The following is a 26038-nucleotide window of genomic DNA, read 5'->3' as shown; positions in this document are numbered from 1 at the left end:
CGGGGCTTGGCGTCACGTGACCCGCGCCTCGCCGCCGCCCCCCCCTTCCCCCGGCCCGCCGCTGTCACGTGCGCGGTGCCGGCGCGCGCTGCGCACCCTTCGGCCCGTTGGCGTGCGGCGCCGGGCGGCCCGGACGGCCCTGGCGAGGGCACCTCGGCGGCAGCGGGAGCGCCCAGCCCGGCGGGCGGAGGGGCCGCGGGGAGCCTGCCGGGGGATGTGGCGGGGGCCGGGTGAGCAGCGCTCGGCGCGGTAGCGGGCGCGGCCGGGCGGGCGCCCCGCCGCCGCCAGGCCGGGCCTCCCCTGCGTGGGGCTGCGGGCTCCTCCCGCCCCTTGCGTTTCCGTTAGGGGCTGTGAGGGCTGCGGGTTGGCGTGGGCGGGAGCTGCCGGCGGTGGGGAGCGGCGGGAGCGCGGAGACCCCGGTGGGCGTCTGTACGGCTGGTGGAACCCATCCCAGGGAGGAGAGGGTCCCTCTCCCACCACCAGGGCTTGGTTGGGCATCCTCATCCGAGTGACTCGGCGAAGCTTTCTCTTGGTCCGCCTGGGAATTTCTCCCACACAGCTCTCCGAAAGTCTCTCTTCCTGCTTGGCGTAGCTCGCAGTATGTTCTTACAGATTTTTTTCTGATTCGTGGTGTTTCAGATCATCCTTCCCTTTGTTTTCTGCTTCCTGAAGGCTGAGATCCCGCTTACTGAAAAAACAGGGCTGTCAACGATTTTTTTTCCTCACTGGGCTTTATATGAATAGTTAGTGTTTCTTCAGTTTTTAAGACAGTTCTTTAAATATTAAAGGAATATTTACCTTTTAAAAGAAACTTTCAGAGTTGTAATTTAGACAGTTGAAGTGATCTCTTGCAGAACGCATGTTTACTGACAAAAGATAATAGTTTAAACTAGGGGTGGGGTTATGAGAAGAAGATACTAAACATCATAGATGTGTTTGGGGAACAATGTGTTTGGGGCACAAATTTTTTTTTAGGAAAAACGGTGTTTGGAAGATGCAATAATTCTTTACACCCTTAATATGAATGTTTTTCCTTAATGCTTGTCTCTGTACGTGTCAGATTGCAGTGTAGATATTGCTTTAGATGTCTTGTCCTCGGTGAATGGTTTCAATAAGTTGCAGTAATGGCTCAGCTTAAAAATTAAAAAGAAGACATATTGTGATTGTAGTTACAGTTTTGTTATGGTGAGGATGACTGTCATCCTACCGAGGGTTTTTTCCTATGGCTAAAAGGGTCTTATGTTCAACAGTATTCATGTGTCTGGTGGTTTTTTCCTTGTATCTCTTTCAGCTGGTTACTCAAAGCAAATAGTTTGTCAGTTGGTTGTCAGTTCTTAGATCAGCGGGTTTTTCTTTCTCTGTATTGCTCATAGAGGGCATTCAAAAATAAATCCTGCAGAGGTTTGGATACATTTTGTCATAGAAATCTTGCCTTATGTAAGGTCTAAGGAAAGAAAGTTAAGGCAGGTGATTTCAAGGAGTGCAATATTTTTTTTGTTGGCAGGGAGAAAACTGCAGTAACATCACTTGGTTCATGCATCTGATTGTCAATATTATGTATTGTTTCCATGGTCTTTCTCAATACTGAAATATGAGATTAAAAGAACAAACATAAACTTGAGAAAACACAGTGGAAATTACTGTTATGTACGGGATTTGACTCTTTCTTGGTTAAGGTGTACTTAAAAAAGGGTCAAGTGTGCCAGTCACTTGTCGTTCTAAAGCGAGATATCCCAGCTTTTGTGTTCTCACTGCTGTTTATAATTCCCACAGACAATTAGGAAAAATGAAGGCCTGAGCCTGCAGTTTCTTTCTGTGCAGTAATAAGTCTGCCCAGCTAGAATAAACTTCGGCATTGGAGCCTGAGGAAAGAGTGAAACAAACACGCAATTGTGTTCAAATAGCCTTTACAAAAAAGGGGATAATCTTTGAGGAGTTAACTATAGTTTTTTTGTTGTGATGACAATTGATATTGTTTTCGGAGTAGGATGTTATGTTAGGCTATTGTTCTCTCCCGCACGGATTTGTTTAGCTGAACTATAAACTCTGTGAAACTGTATCTAAAATAATTTAACAAAACGTTTTGTAAACAGTGTCTTTTTTTTTTTTTTTTTTTAAAAAAAGAGGCAGGGATTCGTGTTTGCTTACATATATCACTGAGAATCAGCCTGCACACTTTAGAAAGCAAACTAGTGAGAGAGTGAATGCACAGACAGCAGTTTAGCACAGAATTTCTGAAGGGCTTATGTCTCTGAAAGCATGTGGCTTTTTTCAGTTGTGAGCAGCTCTAGATTTCTTTCCCTAACGTTGGTGACTGCCCTGAGTTCAGTTTCTTTTTATCGCAATATGTGGCCAGCTCAGTTTCCGTCTCTACAAGTCATCCTTTCTTGCTTATTTTTAGCCTCTAGCTGAAATTCAAACAAATCATCTTTGCTTCTGTTCCTGTTTGTATACTGAGATTGTTGGATAATTTCAAAGATGTCAGAGCAGTTAGAAGAGGTATTGTTGCCATAAACTCCCTCTGCTGGTTAGTTCTGCAGTAGAAATAAAGCTATATGGTGTATAGCAGTTTATCCCCGATTCACGCAGCAGAAATGAAAAGACAGTATAAAGCCGCAACCTACAGTGTTTCTAAAAGCAACTATCTACCAGGGCACCAAGTTTAAGCTTACGACGTTTATGCTCATAAGACTTTTAATTGTAATTAACTTAAAATCTAGATGATGATATGTGAGATACTCCTGAGAACTGGTGCTCCTATCTTGCCTGCAGAACCTAAACAATAGCTTAAGAGTTAATATACTGAGACAGCTATTTGCAAACCGATTAAAATTACTTCGTTACTTTGGACTCCATCTGGTACATATGCTACTATGTTGCACTCTAAACTTTCAGTTGAGGTGCAGTGGTTGCATAGTAGGTAATATCGCAGTGTGCAGGCCTTTATGTGATTATCAGGATAAGTAAACAGTAACCCTAGCTCTCTTATTGATGCAGTACAGGAAGGGTAAGCGAAGGGCATTCTGTTTCTTTGTGTCACTGCTTGCAGTGACATGACTGAAGTCTAGATCAGCCTTTCGTAGCAAGGTTTTGCCCAGAAGAAACTCCGCACGTGCTTTTTCCCCTCCATATTCAGACAAAAGTTTTGCAAGGGTGAAGTTTGAGTGTGATTGGTGTGAAAGGTCAATCACAGTATTGCAGAGTGTCTACCCTTTTGGAAAGTGTCCAGTATGTCTTAGAGGATGCTAAAATTAATTGGGTTTCTGTTTTGATAACACTGAGTTAGTTTACTGACATCTCCATTTACAGTACTATATATAAATATCTATTCCCCAAATAATTTTTTCCTAATGTAGACCTATTTTTACCCCCTCCTGTGGCAACTAGAACTTTTATCGGAAAACTAGGAAATTGGCTTACATTGCTAAGGAATCCATCTTTAGAGAGGAAAAAGGTGGTGCTTATGCCTAGGTTGCACATTTATTTTCTGTGGAGAATAGAGAATAAGTAGTTAAAACAGCTTTCTATGCACAGTTAAAGCTAAGAAGCAGTAGTCCATGTATAAGCCCCAGAACTTTCAGGTTTGTATGTTATTTCACTCATTTAGACATAAGCATAAACAAAATAGGTTCTGTTGCTACTGTAAAAATGTTGCAACCAAATGATGATAGCAAATGACAGGATCTAAGGACAATAGTTAATATTTGCAGAGGAGGGGGTAAGGTTGTGTGTTTGAGGAGAAATAGTAGATATTCTGTAAAAGGCAAAGAGGTGTTTTCTGTTGTTTGATTGGTTTTGTTTTAAGGATTTTTGCGAACCTTCATTTGTTGCTAAATTTGGAGTGGCTTTAGGATTGAGGTTTATTAAAGAAACTAACCTGCCAATGGCAGATGAGTTGTCGTTAAAAACCTTTCAGGGAAAGTCCTTGAAATAACTTTGTAGGATTGTAGTAACTGCTGAAATTGGAAATATACAGCATTTTTTTAGGTAAAGCATTGTCACACCTGTCAAAAATTGTAAGGTTCTTCATTTTTGGATGGAGTTCATTGCTCACGTCTTCAATGTGGGAAGTCTCATGTGCTTGAAAGCTTTTATCTACTGGTATTAGTTTGTGTGAAAAGATATCCCGTTGAGTTCTGACGTATGGGAAATGCAGTGTAACTTGCATAGGTTTTGGAAGTACTTGGAAAGGTTTTGTCAAAGAGGAGTGGTTAACTGAGTCCGTACAGTAGCAGAAAACAAGCCAAGAGGATTAAAGACCTAGTGCAAAGATCAGAAAGGGAGGGATAAAGTAGCACATTTTAAACTGGTTACCTTTAGAGCAGAATAGGTTCTCAGGGTGCTGTAAAATGTGCTAATTTACTAGGACATTCTCCATCAAAATAACATTTTCTCTTCATGTCTTAAATTGACAGGATGTGTTGAAAAGAACTTCAGTGAAGAAAGTGTTTTTCTTAATGTCCAGTTTATGATGTGTTTGTGCGTTGCCGGTTGTAGATTATATGAGGCACATTAAATAGGTAAAGTCAGAAGGGACAATTACTTGGTCCATGCAAAAGAAAAAGTCATGGCGCTTTCCTTTTAGTTGATTGGTAGTGTCATACGTTAAAAGGTTTGCCAAAGTGAGGTAACAAATCTTAGCAGCTAACTAGCCTGAGTTTGTAACTAGACTAGAAACTAAGAAGGCTTAAATACATTCAGATCTGTTTAGCTGTGCAGAATGTGCTGTGGTCCTGGCATCAAGTAGGCTTTCAAAAGCTGTTCTACAAATTCATTATGAATGTGCCATCTGGAGACCTCAGGTGTTTTCAAGACCTGTTTCCAATGTGAAAGATAGAGGGAAGTCAGGCTCTTAGTGAGAGAGGTCTGTAGAGCAAGCTGGGTTTGTTGGACCAAGGTTAAGAAATCTGATGAAGAGACAAGTTTGGGTTTTGTTTGTGTTGGGGTTTTTTGTACGTATACTTCCACTGTAACCTCAGTGTTTCTCAAACTTAAAAAGAAATAATAATCCCCCTCCTTCCAAAAAACATCTGCACTGAGCAACTTGTATTTTAGGATTGACTGCTGGTCTTGAATAGCTTTGTGAAGCCATGTCTTGGTTGTCAGCACAGTTTTGAGAACTAAGCATCAGAAACAAAGGAAAGAGGCTCTCTTGTGTTCTCACTGTTGTCCGTGTCTGATACCCAGGCATCATCAAGAAGTCCGACGTGAAAGCCACAGAGCAAAGAATAGGGGGATGGGATAGGACTGGAGCAAACAAACGAAAAGGGAAGAACTAGATGTTTATGAGAGGATGGCATCTGCATAGTAACTACATTTCTTACCCGTTGAATAATTCCTTAGTGGATTTTTAGGTTTTTTTTTTCTCTCCCAAATGTGATTTGTATCATGTCACTGATATTCTGTGGAATTCTCTACCTCGTACTTTTCAGATTTCACAAAGCTTGCTGATACCCCTGAGCATGAATCATAGATTGTCAGTGGCAGAATCCCTTCAGGGTATGAGCAATGTTACGGTTTTTATGTGCAGGATAGAAGGCCTAGATAATCTCTATATGTTTATGTTGACTGTCAGCAGTTGTCCTGAGGCAACTGGGAAGAAGGAACATTGTAGGATGTAGGATGGATTGTATACATCTGTGTTCATTGACAGATCATGTTTATACCCGGCCATGTTTACAGCTTTTAATGTGGTCCAGCTTGTTTCTAAGTAATAGATTATGACAATTTTACTGAATCACTTTTCTCTGTGTTTCACTGCTTAATTATACACACTCGTGAGTTTATCTCATGCTTTTGTGTTCTCCAAATAGTTTTTGACCATAATAACAGCTTTTGATTATGCAAGATTTTGCAGATTTGGGTCATGTGCTCAATAGCCCTAGTTTTATTCTTATTTGTAGGTTTCACATATACATCAGCAGCTTTCTTACATGGCATATGTAAGTTGTAAGACTACAAAATAATTTCATGAGTGCAAAATTTATAGTTTAATTTATAAATTAAAATTCTAACTTAAATTCCCCTGAAAATTCCCTCAGAAATCCGCTCTGCCACCAATGGATATTTGCTAGATCTACAGGTTTGCTTGTAGAACAGCAGATGTTCCGTTTTATAGAATTCAGTTTTCTTAAATACGCTGTTAAGAAAATGTCTGTTCTTCCAAGTTCTACCAGTGGCTTGTATTTATTCACCATAATACATGGAAATAGAATTACATATTTCAAATAGAATAGAATGTTAGACTTCCAGAGCCATGACATATCTTTTCTCTCATTTAAAGGAAATTATTTTATTGCCTGTTGCTGCAAGTGCAAAATATGCTTTTTAATAGTGTAATTATTTGTTTTTATTACAGCAATGTCATTTTACTTGTAGAAGCGTCATGACACACAGCAGCATCATGGTGGATGTAGGCAAGTGGCCAATATTTACCTTACTGTCACCTCAAGAAATAGCATCTATTCGGAAAGCATGTGTATTTGGTACATCAGCCAATGAAGCTATATACATAACGCACAATGATGAGGTAAGGCTGTAATGAAGTGGAACATATACCATACAAGTAGTTGTTTTCAGAGCTCACCAAATACTTGTAATTTAATAGTGTCTCAAAAGCGTTGTGTGAAATTTGTATGTTTCAAAACATGTTGGATATAACTTGTAATTTTTTTTCTATTCTTGTATGGGGTCAATATAGATGGAGTATTTAGAAAACTTGCAAATGGCAAAGTGTTGGGGTTTTTTTAGAAAACTTGCAAAATGACATACACTTCTGAAAACAGTCTGAATTTAAAGAAGTTATGGGAGGTTGAAATTAAGTGCAAGCACTCCAGGTGTGAAGATATAAAATGAGGTTATGGCTTGCTAAGTAACAGTACAGTGGAAGATTATGTGTGGATTTTAATGATTCAGAAACTCAATGCGAGTTAGCATTGTGCTGCTGAAAGAAAACAAGCCAGATGTTCTGGCACGTATTAATGGGTGGGTTTCTTGTAACACTGGGTAGAATAGGACTTTTTTCCCCCTAAGTCCTATCAAAGCTGCCTGTAGGCTGAGCCTCCCACAGTACAGCTGTGGCTGCTCTTTAAAAGCTGCTTATAAAAGAAGGTGGTGTCTTCCACTTTCACAGTTTAATACTTTTTATAGTACAGTTCCTGCCAATGAGAAGCCTAGATTCCAGGCCTGCATGGATCTGAAGAATTCAGACTCCTCAGTTAATTTCCAAAGTGTCCCAGTGATGACTGTTGATCTTCTTAATGTCTCTGAGGGAAGTCTGTGGCTCTTGAGAGTCCATGACAAAACTGTCCTGGATTTATGAAGACCTGGATATTACCACATCTGTGCATATGGGAGTATATTGCTTAAAATGAGTATTCCTCTGTTTTTCAGGTATTTGTTTTTGGACTGAATTGCAGTAACTGTTTGGGAACTGGAGATAATCAGAGCACAATAGTACCAAAGAAATTAGAAGCCTTATGTGGAAAGAAGATTTCCAGTCTCAGTTACGGAAGTGGACCCCATGTTGTACTTTGCACTGAAGGTAGAAAATTAACATTTCGTATAGAAACATGTCACAGATTTAAATTTCCACTTACCTTTAATGAGAATGGATTAAGGTGTAATTGTATTAATTTGTTAATTGGGTAATGTACACTAAAGGACTCTCACTGGTCTTAAGTGAGACCAAATGCATTCTGTAATAGGTAAAGTGAATTTCCATTTCCATTATGTAGAGTTTTTATCATATATGGCATACTCAGTCTTATCTGTGTACTTTCATATATATATGAGAAATATGTTATATTGTGATATATGTGTATAAAATAGTTCTATACAGAGTATATTTTTTATGTATGGATGATTCTTGTAATCGTTTCACTATTTGTTAACGTTCTATCACTTTCATGTTGGCATTTGCTGATTTCTTAGACTTCTGCCTATCTTCCTTGGAACTTTTGGTGGTTTTTATCACAAACTTAAATATTTTTGCAGATGGTGAAGTGTATGCTTGGGGACATAATGGTTACAGCCAACTTGGGAATGGCACAACCAATCAGGGCATTACTCCCGTTCAAGTTTGCACAAATCTGTTAATAAAGAAAGTGGTGGAAGTAGCTTGTGGCTCTCATCATTCCATGGCACTGTCGTTTGATGGGGATGTAAGTTGAAACCTGTTCAAATCTCTTAATCTTCTTTAAGCGAATAGTGCACATGCTCTTGTAGTCTGAAGTTCTTTCTTTCTGTACAGTGTAGTTACAACCTAATCTTTTCCCCTGCTGCCTCAAACTGGGGTATCCTTTTCTTCAGAGCAGAGTTGAAAACAACTCAAAAAAAACCCCGACCCACCCACAAACCCCAACAAAAAAACCCCAGCCCAACCACAAAAACAAAGGAATAAAAGCTCAGTAAACTTTTTGTGTCTTTCATATATTGTATGTCTCACAGGGATGAGGCCAGAAAGCTGGGCCACTTGCAGGTGAAAGAATGGTTTGTGAGGTGCAAAATGTAACACTGTTACTTGCTTGCAATACTTTTATTTAAGGGGTATGTTGAGTTCTTTTATTCACTGGTTTATTTGTTTAATCTTTTTCTTGTAGTCTTCATGATTTCAACACTGATACTGTGAAAGAATGTTGCTCTGCACACCTCTGAGTACCTTTGTGTGTAGCCAATGAAAGAGCACTTGGTTTATATATCCAAGTCTGCTTTACGCTATTTGCTTATGTGGCTTAAGGGAATGTCATGGGAAACAATTAGTTTCCAGTTAGTCCGATTTGACCAATGTTGTGTTGCATGTTACTGCATGGAGGAAAGCTTGGTTTCAGCTCTTCTTTAACAAAAGAAGAGTTCTAATTTTAAAACCTTCCTAACAATGAAAATGGAAACTACAATTCTTTCCATCCTGGTAATCTGAGCATGCCTGTGTTATGGTTCAGTATGGAGTCAGTGCAACAGTAATAGCAAGTAGCAAAGCAGCAGGGTAGGAAAAGAGACACTGGGAGCAGTCTGTGTTTTATCTGAAAGGAGAGCCTACACTTAGGAAAGATCTTCATGCTGTCATGTTTGACTTGGCTAAACTATAAAATTTGGTGTGCATGCAGGAAGGACAGGGTGTTCTTGTATTAGTTAAACTAGTGGTGCCAGCTGCTGTGTGGTAGCTGTCTGTGATGGCCATGCTGTCTTTTGTAATAAACGTAGCATGCTTGAAATCTCAGTGGAAGCAGGGAAGGTTCTTTGTATTTACCATGGAGTTGATATTTGCAGCTTGCTTGCCGTTGTGGCTAGTTAACGTACTATAAATCCATCCCTAGCGTACCTTGCTGTATCTTTGTCTTGTCTGTGCTCAGAGGTTTTATCTGTACCAGAACTGATCATACTGAGAGCAGCAAAATGTGTTAACTAGAGTTTTATTCAAAGAAAGATTTGACTGCAAAAACCTTGTGACTTGATATATCTGGAGTTTCAGAGAGGCATTGAAGTTGGAAGTATTCATGGAAATACTTGTCATAAGTGATTTGTACAGCTGGTTCTGTGCAGTTTTAGTGGAGTGCAAATTAAAAAAAAGTATCTTAATGATAGACTTAAATGACTGCAGTCATTCATGCTTCTCTGAGAAAGGTAACTGATTGGCTCTTTGGTGTTTTGATCTACTTTCTGAAATTCTCTGCTTCTTTTTTTTTTTTTTTTTTTAATGTGTTATTAAGTTATTTTATGGAGCATTTTCAAATATTCGGTAGGAATCAAAGATCCAGCAAATACAAGTAGCAAAAAGCAAAGGACTAATGGTTTCTTTTGTTCCTATTAGACATAGCGAGTTGTGTTGGGAGGTTTTTTTGTTCTTGTCTTTGGTGGGGTTGTTTGCTTGTTCGGTGCCAGGGGTGTTTGTTTCTAATGACTGACTTTTGGTTTGGTGTTGAAAGTATGTGCAGACTTCACATTAGGGTATCTGTCAGTGTGCTTTTACTGGCTAGCATGTCAGTGGCTGGGTATTTCCAAGAGGACAAACATTTTAACTGGGTGAAGCACCAGAGAATGAACTATCAGAAGTAGTTTTATGCCAAACTATGGGTGTGAATGCAAGTAATAAAAATTGAAGGAATTGAAAATACAAAGCTATACTTTTTTTTTTTTTATAGCAAACTGCTTCCCTGTCTTCTGCGCTTTTAGATGATAGGAACAGATATTTTTGGTTTTATTATTAGCTTGCTACTGGCAAACTTTGAACTGTCAAGAGATGTGAAGCTTTTTTGTTAATGCCATTGTGTAAGAGAGTTTTGCTACTGTGAAACATGGGCTGCCAAAGCCATCTCCTTTCACAGCCCTTGAAAGATATAAAAGAGGTATGATAAGTACCCAGCAATAACCTGCTTTAGAGTTCTGTGAAGAAAACTAAATGGCTGTAAATTGGGGAGTTCAGCTTGTTTGGGAAACAAATGACATTCTGGCTTACATTTCTCTTTCCAACATCAAGAAAGTATTGGACAGTCTACTCATTATGCTCTTTGTCTTATAGTCTGACTTATATTTAATATGGAAATATGTTCATTTTGTAGTAAGATGCTCTGATTCTGTAGCAAGAAGCCGAAAAAAGTGCTATGTTCATATTTGCTAGATCAGTCCTACTGCTGTTTATAATCTTCAGCTGTTGAAAATTTAATTTTAAGCATTTTAGCTTGTTAAATGGGGTTCTTTACCCAATCTGATGGCGACTACAGTAAGATTATAATTTGTTACTATTTTTAAGGCTTGAACTGCCGTTTTTGTTTGGTTTTATGGACAGCTGTACGCTTGGGGCTATAATAACTGTGGTCAAGTTGGATCTGGATCTACAGCAAACCAGCCAACCCCTCGTAGAGTTTCGAACTGTTTACAGGGTAAAATGGTGGTTGGCATTGCTTGTGGTCAGACCTCCTCCATGGCTGTGGTAAACAATGGTGAGGTAAGCATTGCTGTGTTCTCACATTCTCTGTTACCTGAATTTACAAGGTTAATGTCTGAACATGTTGAAATGCTGACATGGAGTGCTCAAGATAGAGTTGTATTGATAGAGTTATATTAGACTTACATTAATAACTTCTGTGAGACCAATTTAAGGAAAACTCTGAAATTAACTGGAGGTGCTGTCTTTACACTAAACATTCCTTCTCATGGCAAAGACCATTGGAACGTAACTCCTACTGAGTCTGCAACTGCAAGAATTTGATCAGTTGTATTACGCATGTTTGTCTTCACATTTCAATAGATTAACGTATGTCTTAATTAGATTTTTTTTAAAAAACACAATTAAATAGTGCACAATTAAATAGTTAATCTTTCCACAAGAATACATTCACTGATCCTTAAACACATTGCTTAATCGCCAGCCACAAAACGAAACCAAGCTTTTGAACATTGCCCTAGTATTGTGCAACTGTTCTGTTTCACAGTTTATGGTGGTATTTTGCTTCTAGGTATGAACTGTAACCTTAATTTTACTACATGTCACCAAACTGGGAGTGTAGCATTTCTTTGTGACCGGAGGGACTGTAAAAGTCCCTGAGGTTGAGATGAACTTTCATTGTACATATTTTGTCTTGATGTGTCCAGCATAACCAAAGGAAAAATTAGAGCAAAACTGGGGACTTCAGTTTAATCATCATCATAGCTAATCATGTGATCAGTATAACTAATTTCTTGTTTTCCTTAAAAAAAGAAAAAGTAATAAGGAGAAAGGAAGGTGTAGAAGTCAACTAAAATGTAGATCTTTAGGAGTGATTTTAGTGTATTATAAGTTTATTGCAGATTTCCTAGTACTTCAAAGACAAATATATTTTAGAAAGCTTCTTTAAATGGTAAATGCAGGGTTGAAAAGTTGAGCACAGTCATTGCAGTATACTTAATATCTTTCAGCCTTCTCTGTATTGCTTTTGAAATAGCATATGGGTTTTTAATAAGATGTGCTTTTTTGACTTGTGCTTGATACTAACTCTTAAATGTCCTGTACTTCTGCAGAGGAGTGGCTTAATTTCATTTCCCTTTTGCAATCAGGTTTATGGCTGGGGTTACAATGGTAATGGTCAGCTTGGTCTTGGCAACAACGGCAACCAGCTAACGCCATGCAGAGTAGCAGCATTACATGGTGTGTGTATACTCCAGGTATGTCTAACATGGAAATGAAAATGCATTCCTGTTGCTTGCATCTGCTAAAACTGTATCTTTGGAATCTTATAACTGCTTCTAGATTTCTCAGTTCAAATACTGAATTTCTTTAGCTTCTATACATTATATTAAGCTTAGAAAAAGTGCAAGTAAGCTGTAAAATACTTGCTTTTCTAAATGAATTATTTAAAGTTATCTAGTATACCTTTAAATAAATTATGCTGTGGGTACAAATTGCATCTTTGTTATAAAGGTGAATGAATGAAATGCACTAGGCAAAGACAAGAAATGAAGGGGAACAAGATGTTAAAATTAGATTCTACGTCAATATTCTAATTAGAACTTCAGAAGTGAGGGGAGAGGAAAAAATGAGAGTCATGGATGTAGGTTTGGTTGTTTGGTGGTTGGGTTTTGTTTGGTTTTGGGTTTTTTTTTCTTCCAGCTAAAGACTAAAACTAAATTTGGGATTTCCTGGGTTTTCAGTAAGTTTCTGTGGAGTTTCTTGTGATAACTTGGGTTGAACGGTTGTTGGCTGTTGAACTGCAGCTCTCATTTTTATCATTTTTAAAACATCAAATTCTGAAAGTATTTCTAAGTTGCAATCATGATGTTGAAGTTCACTGTTCTTTGTGTGAAGAGTCTGCAGCTGAAAGCAAGTAAAGTTTGGGAAGACTTTGCAAGAGTGCAGTAAATTACTTAGGAGTAACCAATGAACATTAAATGAAGTTGGTACTTATCCAGTACCTACAGTTAATGTATTTTGTCTTAGCTTTAAGTACTGAGAAATAACGCATTGTAGTGCTAAATGAAGAATGCCCGAGATATTTAACATCAGCTAGACTAAGGTAATGTGTACAATAATTTTGTTTCTCATCTCCGTTTTGTTTAGTAGTAATGCTTATACATTTACTTACAGATTGCCTGTGGCTATGCGCACACGCTAGCACTAACAGATGAGGGTTTGCTCTATGCCTGGGGAGCTAACACTTACGGGCAGCTGGGAACTGGCAATAAAAGTAACCAGCTAAGCCCAGTGCAGATCATGATGGAAAAAGAAAGGTAATCTTGCTGAAGCTGTTTCTGGATTGATAAATCTGAGCACGTGTGATGCAATCTCTAGCACTGGAAGCATGCATGTGTAGGGCTTGGTGGATTGTTTTTCTATTGCTAATCTTAAAAGCATAAGAAAGGATGGTAAATTATTGTTTACTATAGACTGAGTGCTTTTAGCTATCTGTAATGATTATTGAAAGTAAACTTATTTTGTATTTAACTGATACTGAAAGATAATGAATGACTAAGTATTAGGGTATTCTAAATATGGTTACTTTGGTTAAAAATTTGGAGCTGTGAAATCAATAAGCCAAATTTTTAAGCTGTATTGAGGCCTACGTTTAAAAAAATACCCAGAGGGGATAAGGAAGCACCACCTTTGTAAGAAGTGACATGTGAGAAAAAAACAATTTTCTGAAAGGCTGACAATAGCCAACGACGTAAACAGAATTTGATTTGCAAGGTTGCTAGAGCTAAGGGCAGATAATACCGCTTTTATGAATGGTACTGGTTAGAAGTTTGTAGTTTCTTAGTTTCCTAGACTCATAAATTATAACCCTAACTCTTGTGCATTCTCTTTCAGCACCCTTGTCATCCTCATATTTGGGGTGGCTCTTCTGCTGTTCACATATAAACTTGGACCTCAGTCCCATTCTCTAGGCCCACGTGTATACCTACCGATTAATGTACCTCAGTTGGGAAACCTCTTAGTCTATAAATCCCTTAACTTGTAAATTTCTTAAGTTATCTTCTCTTAACTAGGAAGCACTTGTGAATGGCTTTCTCCTCCATTTCTGAACTGTCTTCCTGGGAAGTTATTCCTATTTTTTTCCTGTTTCTCACACTTAACATTAAATTAAAAGCTGCACAGTATTGAGATTATTTAAGAGCTTAAAAAATGGGTGGGAGGAAAGAAGAAAGGAACCATTACACTAGAAACCACTGAGGTGAGGCTGATTTTTCTGTGAAGGAACTGATACTACCAAAGCAAAATGAAATACTCTTTAGAAAAGCACTGGAAGATAAATGTGTATGTTTTCCAATAGATCAACCTTGTTTTCTTAGCAATTTATTTATTGAGTGAACTAAGGGGGGGAACTGTTGCGTTTAGAACTCTGTGTGAACTCAAGCATGGGATTATAATAAAACTGGCATTTGTTCAATGACTAAAGGAGGGAGAAAATACATAGAACTTCTGCTTGGAATCTAAGGGAGAGATAAGTCACTTGAACTTACTCATCTTTATTGACTTGGCTCCCTTGGAAACAGTGCTATAAGTGGGTGAGCTGTCATTTCCCATGAAGCATATTACTGCTGCTTCTCCTGGTCTTGTCACTTATATAACTCTTTTGTCATTTATATGGAATGCTGGTGACAGTTCCTTAGGAGGTGGCATTTGGTGCTGTCTTGAAGGATGTTGCACATATAGCTTGTAAGGAAGTTTTAGACTTTGTGTTATCTTGGAGGATCAGCTATGAAGGTCAGCTTCCTGAATTTTGATGTTAAGTGTATGCTTAACGTTATCCTGTCTGTGTACTGAAAGTATTGTACATGTACTATACATGTGTTATAGTACATGTTCTGCTATACTTCTTAAGTATAGTGTAGTTACTCTAAAAATAAGAATCTCTTCTGCTAAGGAAAGAAAGCTTAGGAAGGAATTAGTTTAGGTGGATAGCTATGGTGACAAATAAGTTGTCCCTAAAATAATTATTTTACGATGTTTCTTGCAGAGATGCTGAAAGACCTCAGTGTTGCAGAGAGGTTCATAAGCTGATAATGGTGTAAAACAACCCATTAGTCTTTTATCTGCCAGAGACTACTGATACATATACTGAAAGTGATTGCAGCTTTTTTTCTGTGCTTTATCTTGAAATAATTTTTGCACTTATAACGTGGGCTTTGTGCTAAAAAGGCTTTTTGCCTAAAAAGCTTAACTCTTTGTGGATACTGTCCTGTAAAGGAACAAACATTTTGATATGTATATTCTTAGACTGCTTGGAAAGACATTTATTTGTCCCGGTTGATCTCTTTCTGGCACAAAAGCATGAAATCCTCTCATGCATTTTTAGCATGGAAAAAAAACAGGAAAGCGTAGCTTTTAATTTGAACTAACGCTGGAACTTCCCCTGGCTTTTGCTTATTGTGTGAACAGAGACACTGGAAATGTACTTGAAGTCCTTCTAATGGAAATGTGATTCTTAGTTCTTGTTTCAGACAGCAAGAGAGGGATTGCCTGAGCAACAGGAAAGCACAGTAGATTAAGCATGCATCAGCAGTTCTGATATTTTAAGGAACTATGTGAACTAGGTGAAAATACTATATAGACTTTATTTAAACAACTGTAGATCCTCAAGAATGTGGAGTTAAATGCATGTATTCACCTCTCCTCCAGTGAAGGACTGTCCATGTTCTGTGCTGAATTTCAGTGTTGATGAAAGGAAACTAACAGCAAAATAAGAAGTCAGAAATACAGGCAGTAGGTCAGATCTCTGTGTACATACAAAAAACAGATTAAAAAGGGGGTAGAAGGGTTTCTTAATAAAGGGTTTATTGAAAAATACATAGACACTTAATCTCAAAATGAGGGAATTTTTAAATCTTTTGAAAGAAGTTCCGAAAAATGCTCTGCAAAAATCTTAGTGGTATAACTTCCCTGCCTGTTACCTAACTGCAAGTTTCATAAGCTCCATAAGCATTTCTTCTTGAGAAGTGTCTGATGTGCATTGGGTTTAAAGGGGAAAAACAAAACTTTGTTTTTCTTTATACCTTTCCCATGGTTATGGAAGGAGAAATGTGAACTGATAAGAATGACATAATTAAAGCAGTATCTGATTATGGTAAAATCTACAAACAATCTGAAAATGTCATTGCATTTTTAAAATATCCATTCAACCAGTATCACATTCATGCAGGACAAAGAAGGAAGTACAGGAGTGTAGATGCATAGTTTGGTTGGCTGTTATTTTGGTGAGGCATTTGGAAAGTCACTTGATTCCATATGTGTAAGTACCTTACAAGGTTTCTTCTGTTCACAGGGTTGTGGAGATTGCAGCCTGCCACTCTGCTCACACATCAGCTGCCAAGACGCAGAGTGGCCAGGTGTACATGTGGGGCCAGTGCCGTGGGCAGTCCGTGATCCTTCCCCACCTCACTCACTTTGCCTGCACTGATGATGTGTTTGCTTGCTTTGCTACCCCCGCTGTTATGTGGCGTCTTCTATCAGTAGGTGAGCACAAGCTCCATTGTCAGTCAATGCTATAATCTCTGTGTACACTTGTAGCGATTAGTAGAGGATACCACTTCTGTAGCAGGGTGGTTCCTGCTTTAAGGAGAACCAGCAATGAAGACTATTTCTTTTAGCTAGTTTTTTTTTTTTTCTTTTGAAGAAAGCAGTCTACTTCAGCAGCTAAGGATCCAGAGTAGGGTTAACAAGATTGTTTGTTTGCCAGTAATCATCTGGAGAGAACCCTGTTTTATCATTGCACTGTGACTATTTCCTACATTTGTATTGTTTGAGCTCCAGCTCAGAACTGGGAAGAACTCCTGGATCGTTAAACACACCTTTTTTTCTCCTAAAACTATTCCTACTTGGAAGATGGCTCCTGACGCTTGTTACTTTGGTATCTAACAACTTTGATTTATTAGTGTCTTCTCTAGCTTTCCCTCCTTAGTATTTACCCTTCCAATATGAATATGAAGGAACAAATCTCTCTCCTGTATTTCATGTTAGGAAAGTAACAGAATTCCAAGTTTTCATTTAGTGAGCTAATTTCTCTCAACTCAATTTAGTTTGACTTTCCACAAGGAGAAGCAGACTTGTAAATAATAGTTCCTGTAAAGCAAGACCCTAATATAATTGTTTTCCCTGTTAGAACTCTTTTGTACTGCCTTAGATTACACATCGGGATGCAGTTGCTGTGACCAACAAATAAACCCAAGCCTTTCTTCTTGATTATCTTTGATTCACATGCTGCTGATTCTTATTTAACCCTGAATATGCTATAAAGTGCTTAGCTTGCACTTAGCATGCACTTCCTTGAAAACATGAAGGTGTTTTCATGTTAAAAACCACACATGTTCTGCTGCTTCAGTCCTCAAGATCATTTAGGAGATTTTCATATTGACAACAGATCCTAATTTTGTTACTCCCTGTACAAAATTGGTTTTGTGGACGGACCACATACTAAGTAACCTTTCTCCAGACTCAGACTTTATCTTTGCATGTGACTTGTCCTAACCCAGCTTCTCCATCTTAACTTCTCATTTAGCATGTTATCACATTTATAGAGGTCCAGAAAACAGCATCTCGTCTATAGAGGAAAACTGAATAGTTTTACTAAAGAGAGAAGATTAGCTTGGAGTGATCTGCTTCTGGTAAATCCAAGTCTTGTTTTATCTCACTTCTCACTTTCTCCATTTTCTGATCCTTGCGATATGTGTTAGTTTTGCCCTCCGTAGAGGTCTGATGGTTGTCCAGGTCTGTTGCATTTTGCTAATAGTGAAGGCTGTTGTCATGGTTTAACCCCAGCTGGCAGCTAAGCCCCATACAGCTGCTCATTCACTGCCCCCCAGTGGAATGGGGGAGAGAATCAGAAGAGCAAAAGTGAGAAAATTAATGGGTTGACTTAAAGATGGTTTAGTAAGTAAAGCAAAAACTGTGCACGCAAGCAAAGCAGGCAGGTGTTCAGCCATCTTCAGGAAAGCAGGGCTCTATCACATGTAATGGTTACTTGGGAAAACAAATGCCATCTCTTCAGACATCTCCCCCCTTTCCTCATTCTTCCCCAGCTTTATATTCTGAGCATGACGTCCTATGGTCTGGGATATCACTTTGGTCAGTTGGCGCCAGCTGTGTCCACTCCTGATGACTTTTGCACCCCCAGCCTGCTCTCTGGTGGGGTGGTGTGAGAAGCAGAAAAGGCCTTGATGCTGTGTAAGCACTGCCTGGCAATAACAAAAACATCTCTGTATTATCAACACTGTTTCCAGCACAAATCCAAAACATAGCCCCATACCAGGTACTATGAAGAAAATTTAACTCTATTCTAGCCCAAACCAGAACAGCTGTTGAAATTACTTCTCCTCAGTTTCAGTTCTTTCATGTTCTTGATTTTTTTGAAATATTCCCAGACTGAGTATAACACAGTATTTGAATTTTGTACCTGCTCTTTTTAACTCCTCTTAGCCTTTGGGTGTTCTTCCCCTCTTAACTCTGATAATCCTACTTACGGAATATTTCTGGGGGCTTTTTTAATTTTCACTTTCCATATACTTTTTTTCCTTCCCTGTCTTTTTTTTATTCTTATAGATAAAAATCCTCTTTTTTTCTCTTTATGTTTTTCTTTTTTTTTTCCTTAGTGAGAGCTAACTCTGCATAAAGATTATTGTTGTACTTCTAGTTATGGCTCTGCCAAAAAAATGAATCAGTCACTCAGGATTGGCTGTGGTGAAGTGCAAATCTGCAGCCTTTTTTGAGGAATGAACTTAAGGTATTTGGCCTGAAAGTTGATCTACTGCAAAGCTTAAGCTAAGCTGATGACCTAGAAAAAAAATCACATGAGCAACTGGAGGGGGATTGGAGCATGGTTAGCCCTGATGAGAGGCAGGTTCTGTGGAGGAGTGTATGGTCTTTTGTGGCCCAAATGTGACTTGTCTGTTACAGCAGTTTGTTACAGCAGTATTTCTTTTTAAATACCACCTAATTTAGCTGTCCCTAGTGGTGAAGAGTAATTTGTGGATTGTATATGGATGAACAATACACAGTCCTCTGGGACACAGGAGACAGACCACATCCCTTTATAGTGGAAATGCACTTGGTTTTTTTTTCTATACTTCGCTTCTAAGAAGCCACATGTTTTGAAACACGCTTTTAAGATGCATCGACAGAAGTACTGTGGGTTAAATTAGGTTTTCTAAAACTTCAGGGTTCTTTCTTTGCCACATGCCTTAGCTGACTTATGCTACAACTCATGTATGATTCTAGAGACACATAGTGGAGCCTCTGTGGGACCAGTGCCATAGGCCTTAATATAAAGAACTGTCAAAGAGCTGCAATATCTCTAATCTACTTCCAAAATTGCTGAAGTCCTGTGTCCTGGGCTGTACCAAGAATGCAGGATGTATTGTCTGTCTTCAACAGCACTGCTGTTGGATTTTGTGATGTCGGAACTGACTAATAGCTGAGTATAATGGTGTCAGTGACAGCTCACGTTAGTAAGCCCTGGCAAAAACCTTAACAGATAACCTGCAGGCTACATCCTATCTGTCAGCGCAAAAAAGGGGCCAACTGTTGACATGTTTTCTTACTCTTTAAGCTCAGATCACACCGTGTCAGTGCAGCTTAAGTAATGTACACTGTGTCTCAAGTGAGTTGCCAGTGATTCTGCAGACTCATTACCAGCAGTCTGCAGGTTAGCCACAGAGACTCGCTTGCAGGGCTGAGCTGACCTGACACTAGTACTGAGCTTCCAGGAGGCTGGCAAATTCATGGGTGGTGCCCAGACCAAGAATGAGTAAGAAAGTTCTCCAGGTACTTCCCTTGCTGCTGTGCTACCTCTGTGCAATGAGCTGGAACAGGAATTGCTGACCACTGCTGCCTGTAGCTGTTGTGGAGCAGACCGTGCCAACAGGAAATGGTGTTGGATTAATTCAGTCTTCCCACTTCACCACTTAAGCCAATGGAGCCCTGATACTGACCTATTTTCCTGCTCTTAGTTGAGCTGCTAGCTTTAGTGACGTGTGTTCCGTTTAAGATGCTTAATGTGGTTTTTGTTTGTTTTAAAATTGTTTCTGTAGAGCATGAAGACTTTTTAACTGTAGCAGAGTCTCTGAAGAAAGAGTTTGACAGCCCAGAAACCTCAGATCTAAAGTTCCGTGTGGATGGGAAGTACATCCATGTTCACAAAGCTGTTCTGAAAATCAGGTAGTGGTCATGTTTCACAGCTGTTGTTTGTACAGAATAACCTCTTAGTATTGCATCTAATGGGAGGAAAAAAAGTAAGGGGTAGGGAGGGATGCCTAAACCTCTAATATATAGCATCTATGTATCCATTTTCACTTTAGATGAAGTGATTTTGGAAGGAGTTGAATCAAACTGTCTTAAAATAGTCTGTATTCAATTTTCATTAAGCTTTTTGTCGTTCCCAGGATGATAAATTCTGTTAAGTTGGTCTGATTGAAACGTATATGCAGATGTTTCTGTAGCATAGATCAAATATAAGTTTTATCTTGATGCATAACAGTGCCCACAGTATTAGGAATCAAAATGTGGAACACTGGATGTGATGGGGTATGGTAAAGTATTTGTGAATATTGCAGAGTGCCCCAAATACATATTTCAGGGGAACTGTAATGTAACGTTCATGTGTTCATGTTACAGTGTTCCAGATGATGTCTTTGTCTCTTAGGTGTGAACACTTCAGAACCATGTTCCAGTCATACTGGAATGAGGATATGAAGGAAGTGATAGAAATAGACCAATTTTCTTATCCTGTGTATCGTGCCTTTCTTGAGTACTTGTATACAGACAGTGTTGACCTTCCGCCTGAAGATGCAATAGGTATTGCTTATGGTCCAATTATGTCAGAAAGCAACATCCAGAAAAACGGAGACAGGGAATGCAGAATAAATGTATTCATAGAGGTTTCTAGTCTAGCCTATAATGCATTTTACTGGTGATTAATTAAACTGTCTTTAAAATACTGTTGCAGCAAACTTACTACAGCAAAAGTGGTGCATATTTAGAAATAAACTATGAGCAATTTTTTCAAGGTTGGGAGAGATACTATTTCTCTGGGTTAAAATATATATTTTACTAAATTGAGTCAGTTATTGTTTAGTATAATATCAAAGAATCTCAGTGGATCTCATAGGCAAAACTTGAACAGCAGAACAAAGAGCAAGCTGTAACTCAAGCACAGATTTTTATAATGTTAGCTTTTTGCTCATGTTGTGGTGCCTATTTTGTGACAGTTCCACTCTTGCAAGCAGTTATGTATGCAAATCAGTGGAACAGCTTGTGTATTTATAGAGATTAACAGGATTGTGGCATGAGGTAATGAAAGGCCTTTCTTCCTGTGTAATGGCAAAATAAAATTTTTCTGAATAGTGACCTACTTGCAAAAAGCATATTATAGACATATAGAACATTGCATATAGAATACATATGCAGTCTGTACCCCAGGAGCATGAACTGTTGTTGAAAGAGCAGAGGTCTCACATCTGACTAACATGATGGCATTTTAATTGCAGGGCTTTTGGATTTGGCTACTTCGTACTGTGAAAATAGACTGAAAAAACTGTGTCAACACATTATCAAGAGAGGAATTACTGTGGAAAATGCATTTTCATTGCTCTCTGCTGCTGTCAGATATGATGCAGAGGTAAACTTCTAAACTTCAATCTCTTAAATAGGTGGCTACTTTCTGATTTACATGATGGAGAAAAGCAGCCAGTTATATTTTCATATAAGCTCGCTTTCACATTATCAGATGATGCTATTTGCCATTTTCAGAATTTGAGAATGTTGGACTTATAAAAACTGTGTTTGCCATAAGAGATTTTTTGTTTTTTCCCATGAACCAGTACTGGGAAGGTGAACTCATATACAGATTATCTAAAGCTGACTTAAGTCCCAGGCTGAGACTTAGTATCTGTAAATGTTTGCATTGCTTAATTTCATGATAAAAGGTTATGACACTGTCAAGCTTCATGAATTACTGTTTCTGGGTGGGGCAGGGCAAGCTGTAACAAAAATTTTCTGAGGATGAAAACACTAACCCTTAAGCAAGGGAAGGGTTTAAATACAAAACAAAGCCCATAACACTACGAAAAGCAATTTTGTAAGCCTTAAGTTACTTATTTGTAAGATGGTGTGATGTCATATGGTGGTAGGTTTGGGGATTGAGTGCATTTGGGGTTTTTTTTCACTGGCAGGGTGTTATTTTGTTGGCTTTTTGTTTTGTTTAGCTACAGTCAAATAGACTGTAAGTCTTCACAGTATGCTAATGAAATGACAGGATATGAACTGCTTTATGGCCCTGATAAATGTTGAAGATGGAGAAACATTGTGTGAAAAGAGGGGAAGGCTAGTGAAACGTCCCTACTGCATAATGTCTGACTTCAGTACTAGATCACTAACACGCTGCTTCATGAACTAATCAGGAAGTATTCCTGGGCTTGCTTTGGCTATTTGTGTTCAGAGTAGTATCTGTGCATCGTGTTTGCAACTTTGCGATTGGTTAGTTTTTAATTTGCTACTTATGCTTATAAAGCAGGTTTGGTACTCAGTAAATCAACTCACTGCTTTTTCTTGTACTTACTGTCCGGCAATTGGCATGCAGATGCCCTAACTTATTTCAGAGCCTTGTAGTGTGTTGCTTGTTTAATACACCTTACCCGAGGGCTGTGTTAGTGTCTGAATTGTGGCTTCAGCTCTACTGTGAATAACAATTTTTTTGGCGGGAGTTCATGGAAAATATGAAATTTACATATTTTAGCCCTAAAAGATTGTTTGCAGGATGAGTCTTCAGTGTGTGATGGATTCTGCTTGTAGAGGGTAGAAGTCCAATTACTAAGCCTTGGCTGTATCTCACTAGCCAAATTAAGTTAGAAATTAAGTTAGAACCATAGGCTTAAATGCTGCATCAAGGAGAGAATGGGAGATGCTGAGGAGTTGGTTTTTAGTAAAAAGTTTTAAGTGCAGTAATGAGGGGTGGGGGCCTGAAATTGCTTGAGTGATGTAATTTGTTCCAAGGGATTGTGCATCTGGAAGACAGCACTTAAAAGAAGCTGCTTCACTAATTCAAAATACCTCCATGACATGAAACTCTCTTATACTTTCTTTTGGTGACTGACTGAAGTGGTTAGAATTAGGTCAGGTCTGGCTCCTTCTTGTAGCTTTTAAAATAATCATTGGATGTACCTTGTGCCTTTATTCACTGAAATCTGTTAAGTAGTTTTCTGGAAGTGCATGCATCTGCAAATGAAATTCAGCCTTTTTTGATACAGAACTTTGAATTTCCCAAAGTTACTAATACTACAGTATTTCTGTTTATTGTATGTTTCTGTTGCATTGACTTGGAATATGATTTCATTTTTAATAAAGCAGTGCAAAATATCGTAATGTGTATGATTAATTTTGTTTAAAATGCTAGTTCATTCTGTTACTTAAAGATAAAAAAGAAAACCATCGGTGTTCAGTTCTAATAAGCTTGTCTTTTTTCATTGCACAGATGCCACACAAGTCAAGATCTGCAGCTTCAGAATGCCTGGTTTTAGGCCAGGATATATTTTTATGTTATTGTGTCAAGAACTCTCACTGGCACACAGTTGCCCTAGCTTTCAGTATTGACCTAAGTGAAAATATGAATATTAATCAGCCTTTCATACCTCATGTGGCTTAAAGAGCTCTGCAAATTTGTTATGCCTTACTGCAGCACCCAGTCTACTGAGCAGCTAAGGGAGGGTGTGTTCTCACCTATAACGTACAAGTTCTACAAACTTGTAAGATAATAAATTAGAACAGGGTGGGGAGTTGTTATTTGGTCAGGGCTGCAGCATCCTCCTTATAGCAGCTTAGAGCTGCACCACAAAGAGTAGATTTGTAACACGAGTCTAATGCACAGAAAGGCTTTCTGCCTAAAGCTAGCTTTAAAACTATCCCATTAGTATATGCTTGCATTAAGCCTGGTGACACACAACTTCAAGGCTTTAGTTAAGCCCTTAACTAAGCAGGAAATAGATTTGAGTTTGTATTATGGAACTAAAGAGCTGAATTTTCTTAATCTACAGTCTTGGTTATGTATCATTACCTCAAGAGCTCCTGTTTGTATTGGATTTAATAATTGTCAGTGAATGTAGATGAAACTCTTCAAGTGGGAAAACTTTTAAAATATATATTGCTCAGATTTTTGTGGCTGCAGCTATATAGCGAGAACCCAATTATGGTTATTCTTGCCCTTGTAACAATGCTACATGGGTAGAATTAAAATCTTCCGTTGCATTTACATAGTGACTGTGTGGGGGGAAAAAACATTGAGAGCCACTGAGTTAATGTGTTTGTCTAATTCTCTGCAAAAATAAAGCATATACAGGCACTTATGCCTAGATGTAATTTTCTGTGATGGAAGCGAAGATAAGATGATTTTTTTCTTTTTTTTTTTTTTTCTGTTTAGGACTTAGAGGAATTCTGCTTTAAGTTTTGTGTCAATCATTTGACGGAAGTGACACAAACTACAGCATTTTGGCAAATGGATGGTCCCCTGCTAAAGGAATTCATTGCTAAAGCCAGTAAATGTGGAGCCTTTAAGAACTGAAATGAGGCTGTAAGTTACGGGTGTTTGTAGGATTTTTGCAGTTATAACAGGATGTCATAACTGTACGGGCAAAAGCAAGTGTTACCTGGTCTCGTACCAGAAGACGTGAAAGGCCACAGTGAAAACACGTTTTCTGTGCTGAGTGAACTGTTGTAAAAAATGTCAAGCAAAATATTCACTTACATTTGGCAAACCTGGATGGTGGAACCAGCTCAAGATTTTGGATGGAGAGAGGCAACGCTGCAGTGTGCAAAGGATACCAGCCAGTGATAAGCACTTACCTTTTTAGCCTAAGAAATGTCAGATCTAGCACCACCTGTATTTTCAGTTTACGTTTTGGAGAGTAATCTGACCTGAGCCACTGAATGATGTCATTCAAATCATTAACTCCCTGGGATTAGAGAGAAGCAAATGGCATGGATCTCTCTTACAGCATTTGCATGATTGTGAATGAATTTGCCATTTGCTGTGTGTAATTAACCAAGTGTATTCAGTGCTTAGAGAAGTGTGCAAAAATAATATATCCTCAAAGCAGCCTACACAAGTAGCTTTGAAGAAAGGGGTAGCTAGAAAATCTAATTGGAAGTAAATCTCTGTATTTGGGTATACCTTAATATAAGTTATAATGTATACTTTGTGTAATCTGTTCAAACAATATTTATAATGGTTAATGGAAAAAATTCCCTCTTCGTTGACTTCAGATGATGTCAGTTCCTTTAGAGGGGAAGGGGTACATTGCTCTTAAAATGGGGTTTTTGCATTTAAGTGTTGTATAAATTTAAACTACATGTAATAAAATTCATCTTTTTTTGTACCTGTTTGTTGGAAAACTTCTTTGGACTTTGAAGAAAATAGCAAGCTTTTCTGTTATGTACAGCATCTAAGTTGCTTTACTTAAAAAACCCCAAAACCACAACAAACCCCCCCCCCCAACCAGCCCCACAGAGTATGTATTACTGATTTCACAGTGCTTGACAAATACCTGTAATCTTGATTTCAGAAAACAGCAAATTTATTTGTAGAGTCTAATGTAGACCCTAGTGATTGCAATTTATGGGTCTGTTTTTTTCACTAATAAATCTGTATGTGCCTGTAACCTCACAGCAGGTATGTACAGACATACACACCTGCTGTTTTTATTGGGTGCTTTTAAGGTGTTACATCTGCACCGATCAGGGGGTAAAGCAGAGGACCTGGAACTTCAGGTCTGAAGTTTAACTTAACTGTGGGTCAGATTTTGGGGTTATGACTGTGAAGTTTTGCAAAGCCCAGAATTTTGTATTGTTGGCAGAGACTAGGGAGCTCCTGTAGAATGATGTTGGGGGTTTGGGCTAAGATAGCCTGACAAAAGGCTTCCACATGTGTCATAAATGTTTCTAACGAACAACTTGTTTTAGACTGCAAGTTGTAAAGGCCTGGCAGGGCAGGGGTAGAACCAGAGTACAGGATTTCCCCTCTAAGCTGCTCCAAAGCTTGTCAGTGATTCAGAGTGCTGCTATAGGGAAAAGTAACTCACACGAGCTTTT

General features: G+C 38.6%; 1 protein-coding gene across 5 annotated transcripts; it reads left to right on the top strand.

Annotated features, from left to right (window-relative positions):
• The first annotated feature begins 61 nt into the window (after nucleotides 1–61).
• RCBTB1 (RCC1 and BTB domain containing protein 1) lies at nucleotides 62–25326 on the top strand. Of its 5 annotated transcripts, none has more exons than XM_074913284.1 (12): nucleotides 62–230; nucleotides 6379–6529; nucleotides 7393–7543; nucleotides 7996–8162; nucleotides 10784–10942; nucleotides 12031–12138; nucleotides 13058–13200; nucleotides 16233–16423; nucleotides 19993–20119; nucleotides 20604–20755; nucleotides 21448–21578; nucleotides 24372–25326. In XM_074913284.1, the coding sequence occupies exons 2-12, from the start codon at nucleotides 6386–6388 to the stop codon at nucleotides 24510–24512; spliced, it is 1614 nt and encodes a 537-aa protein (XP_074769385.1). In that variant the 5' UTR covers nucleotides 62–230; nucleotides 6379–6385; the 3' UTR covers nucleotides 24513–25326. The 5 variants fall into 5 exon arrangements, 4 of the variants coding, with proteins under 4 accessions (XP_074769385.1, XP_074769368.1, XP_074769393.1 ...); XM_074913267.1 differs by having other exon boundaries at nucleotides 6359–6529; XM_074913275.1 differs by lacking the exon at nucleotides 62–230 and adding an exon at nucleotides 461–598 and having other exon boundaries at nucleotides 6359–6529.
• The last annotated feature ends 712 nt before the right edge of the window (nucleotides 25327–26038 follow it).

This window comes from Athene noctua, chromosome 1 (genome assembly GCF_965140245.1).
Source record: "Athene noctua chromosome 1, bAthNoc1.hap1.1, whole genome shotgun sequence".
In the NCBI taxonomy this organism is placed as follows: domain Eukaryota; kingdom Metazoa; phylum Chordata; class Aves; order Strigiformes; family Strigidae; genus Athene; species Athene noctua.
This window is presented reverse-complemented; position numbering and strand designations above follow the sequence as displayed.

Coding starts and splice junctions, on each gene's coding strand:
- RCBTB1 (XM_074913284.1), top strand. CDS start 6,386: ATGACACACAGCAGCATCATGGTGGATGTAGGCAAGTGGCCAATATTT. Junction 6,530..7,392: donor ACATAACGCACAATGATGAG/GTAAGGCTGTAA, acceptor TCTGTTTTTCAG/GTATTTGTTTTTGGACTGAA. Junction 20,756..21,447: donor TCCGCCTGAAGATGCAATAG/GTATTGCTTATG, acceptor TTTTAATTGCAG/GGCTTTTGGATTTGGCTACT.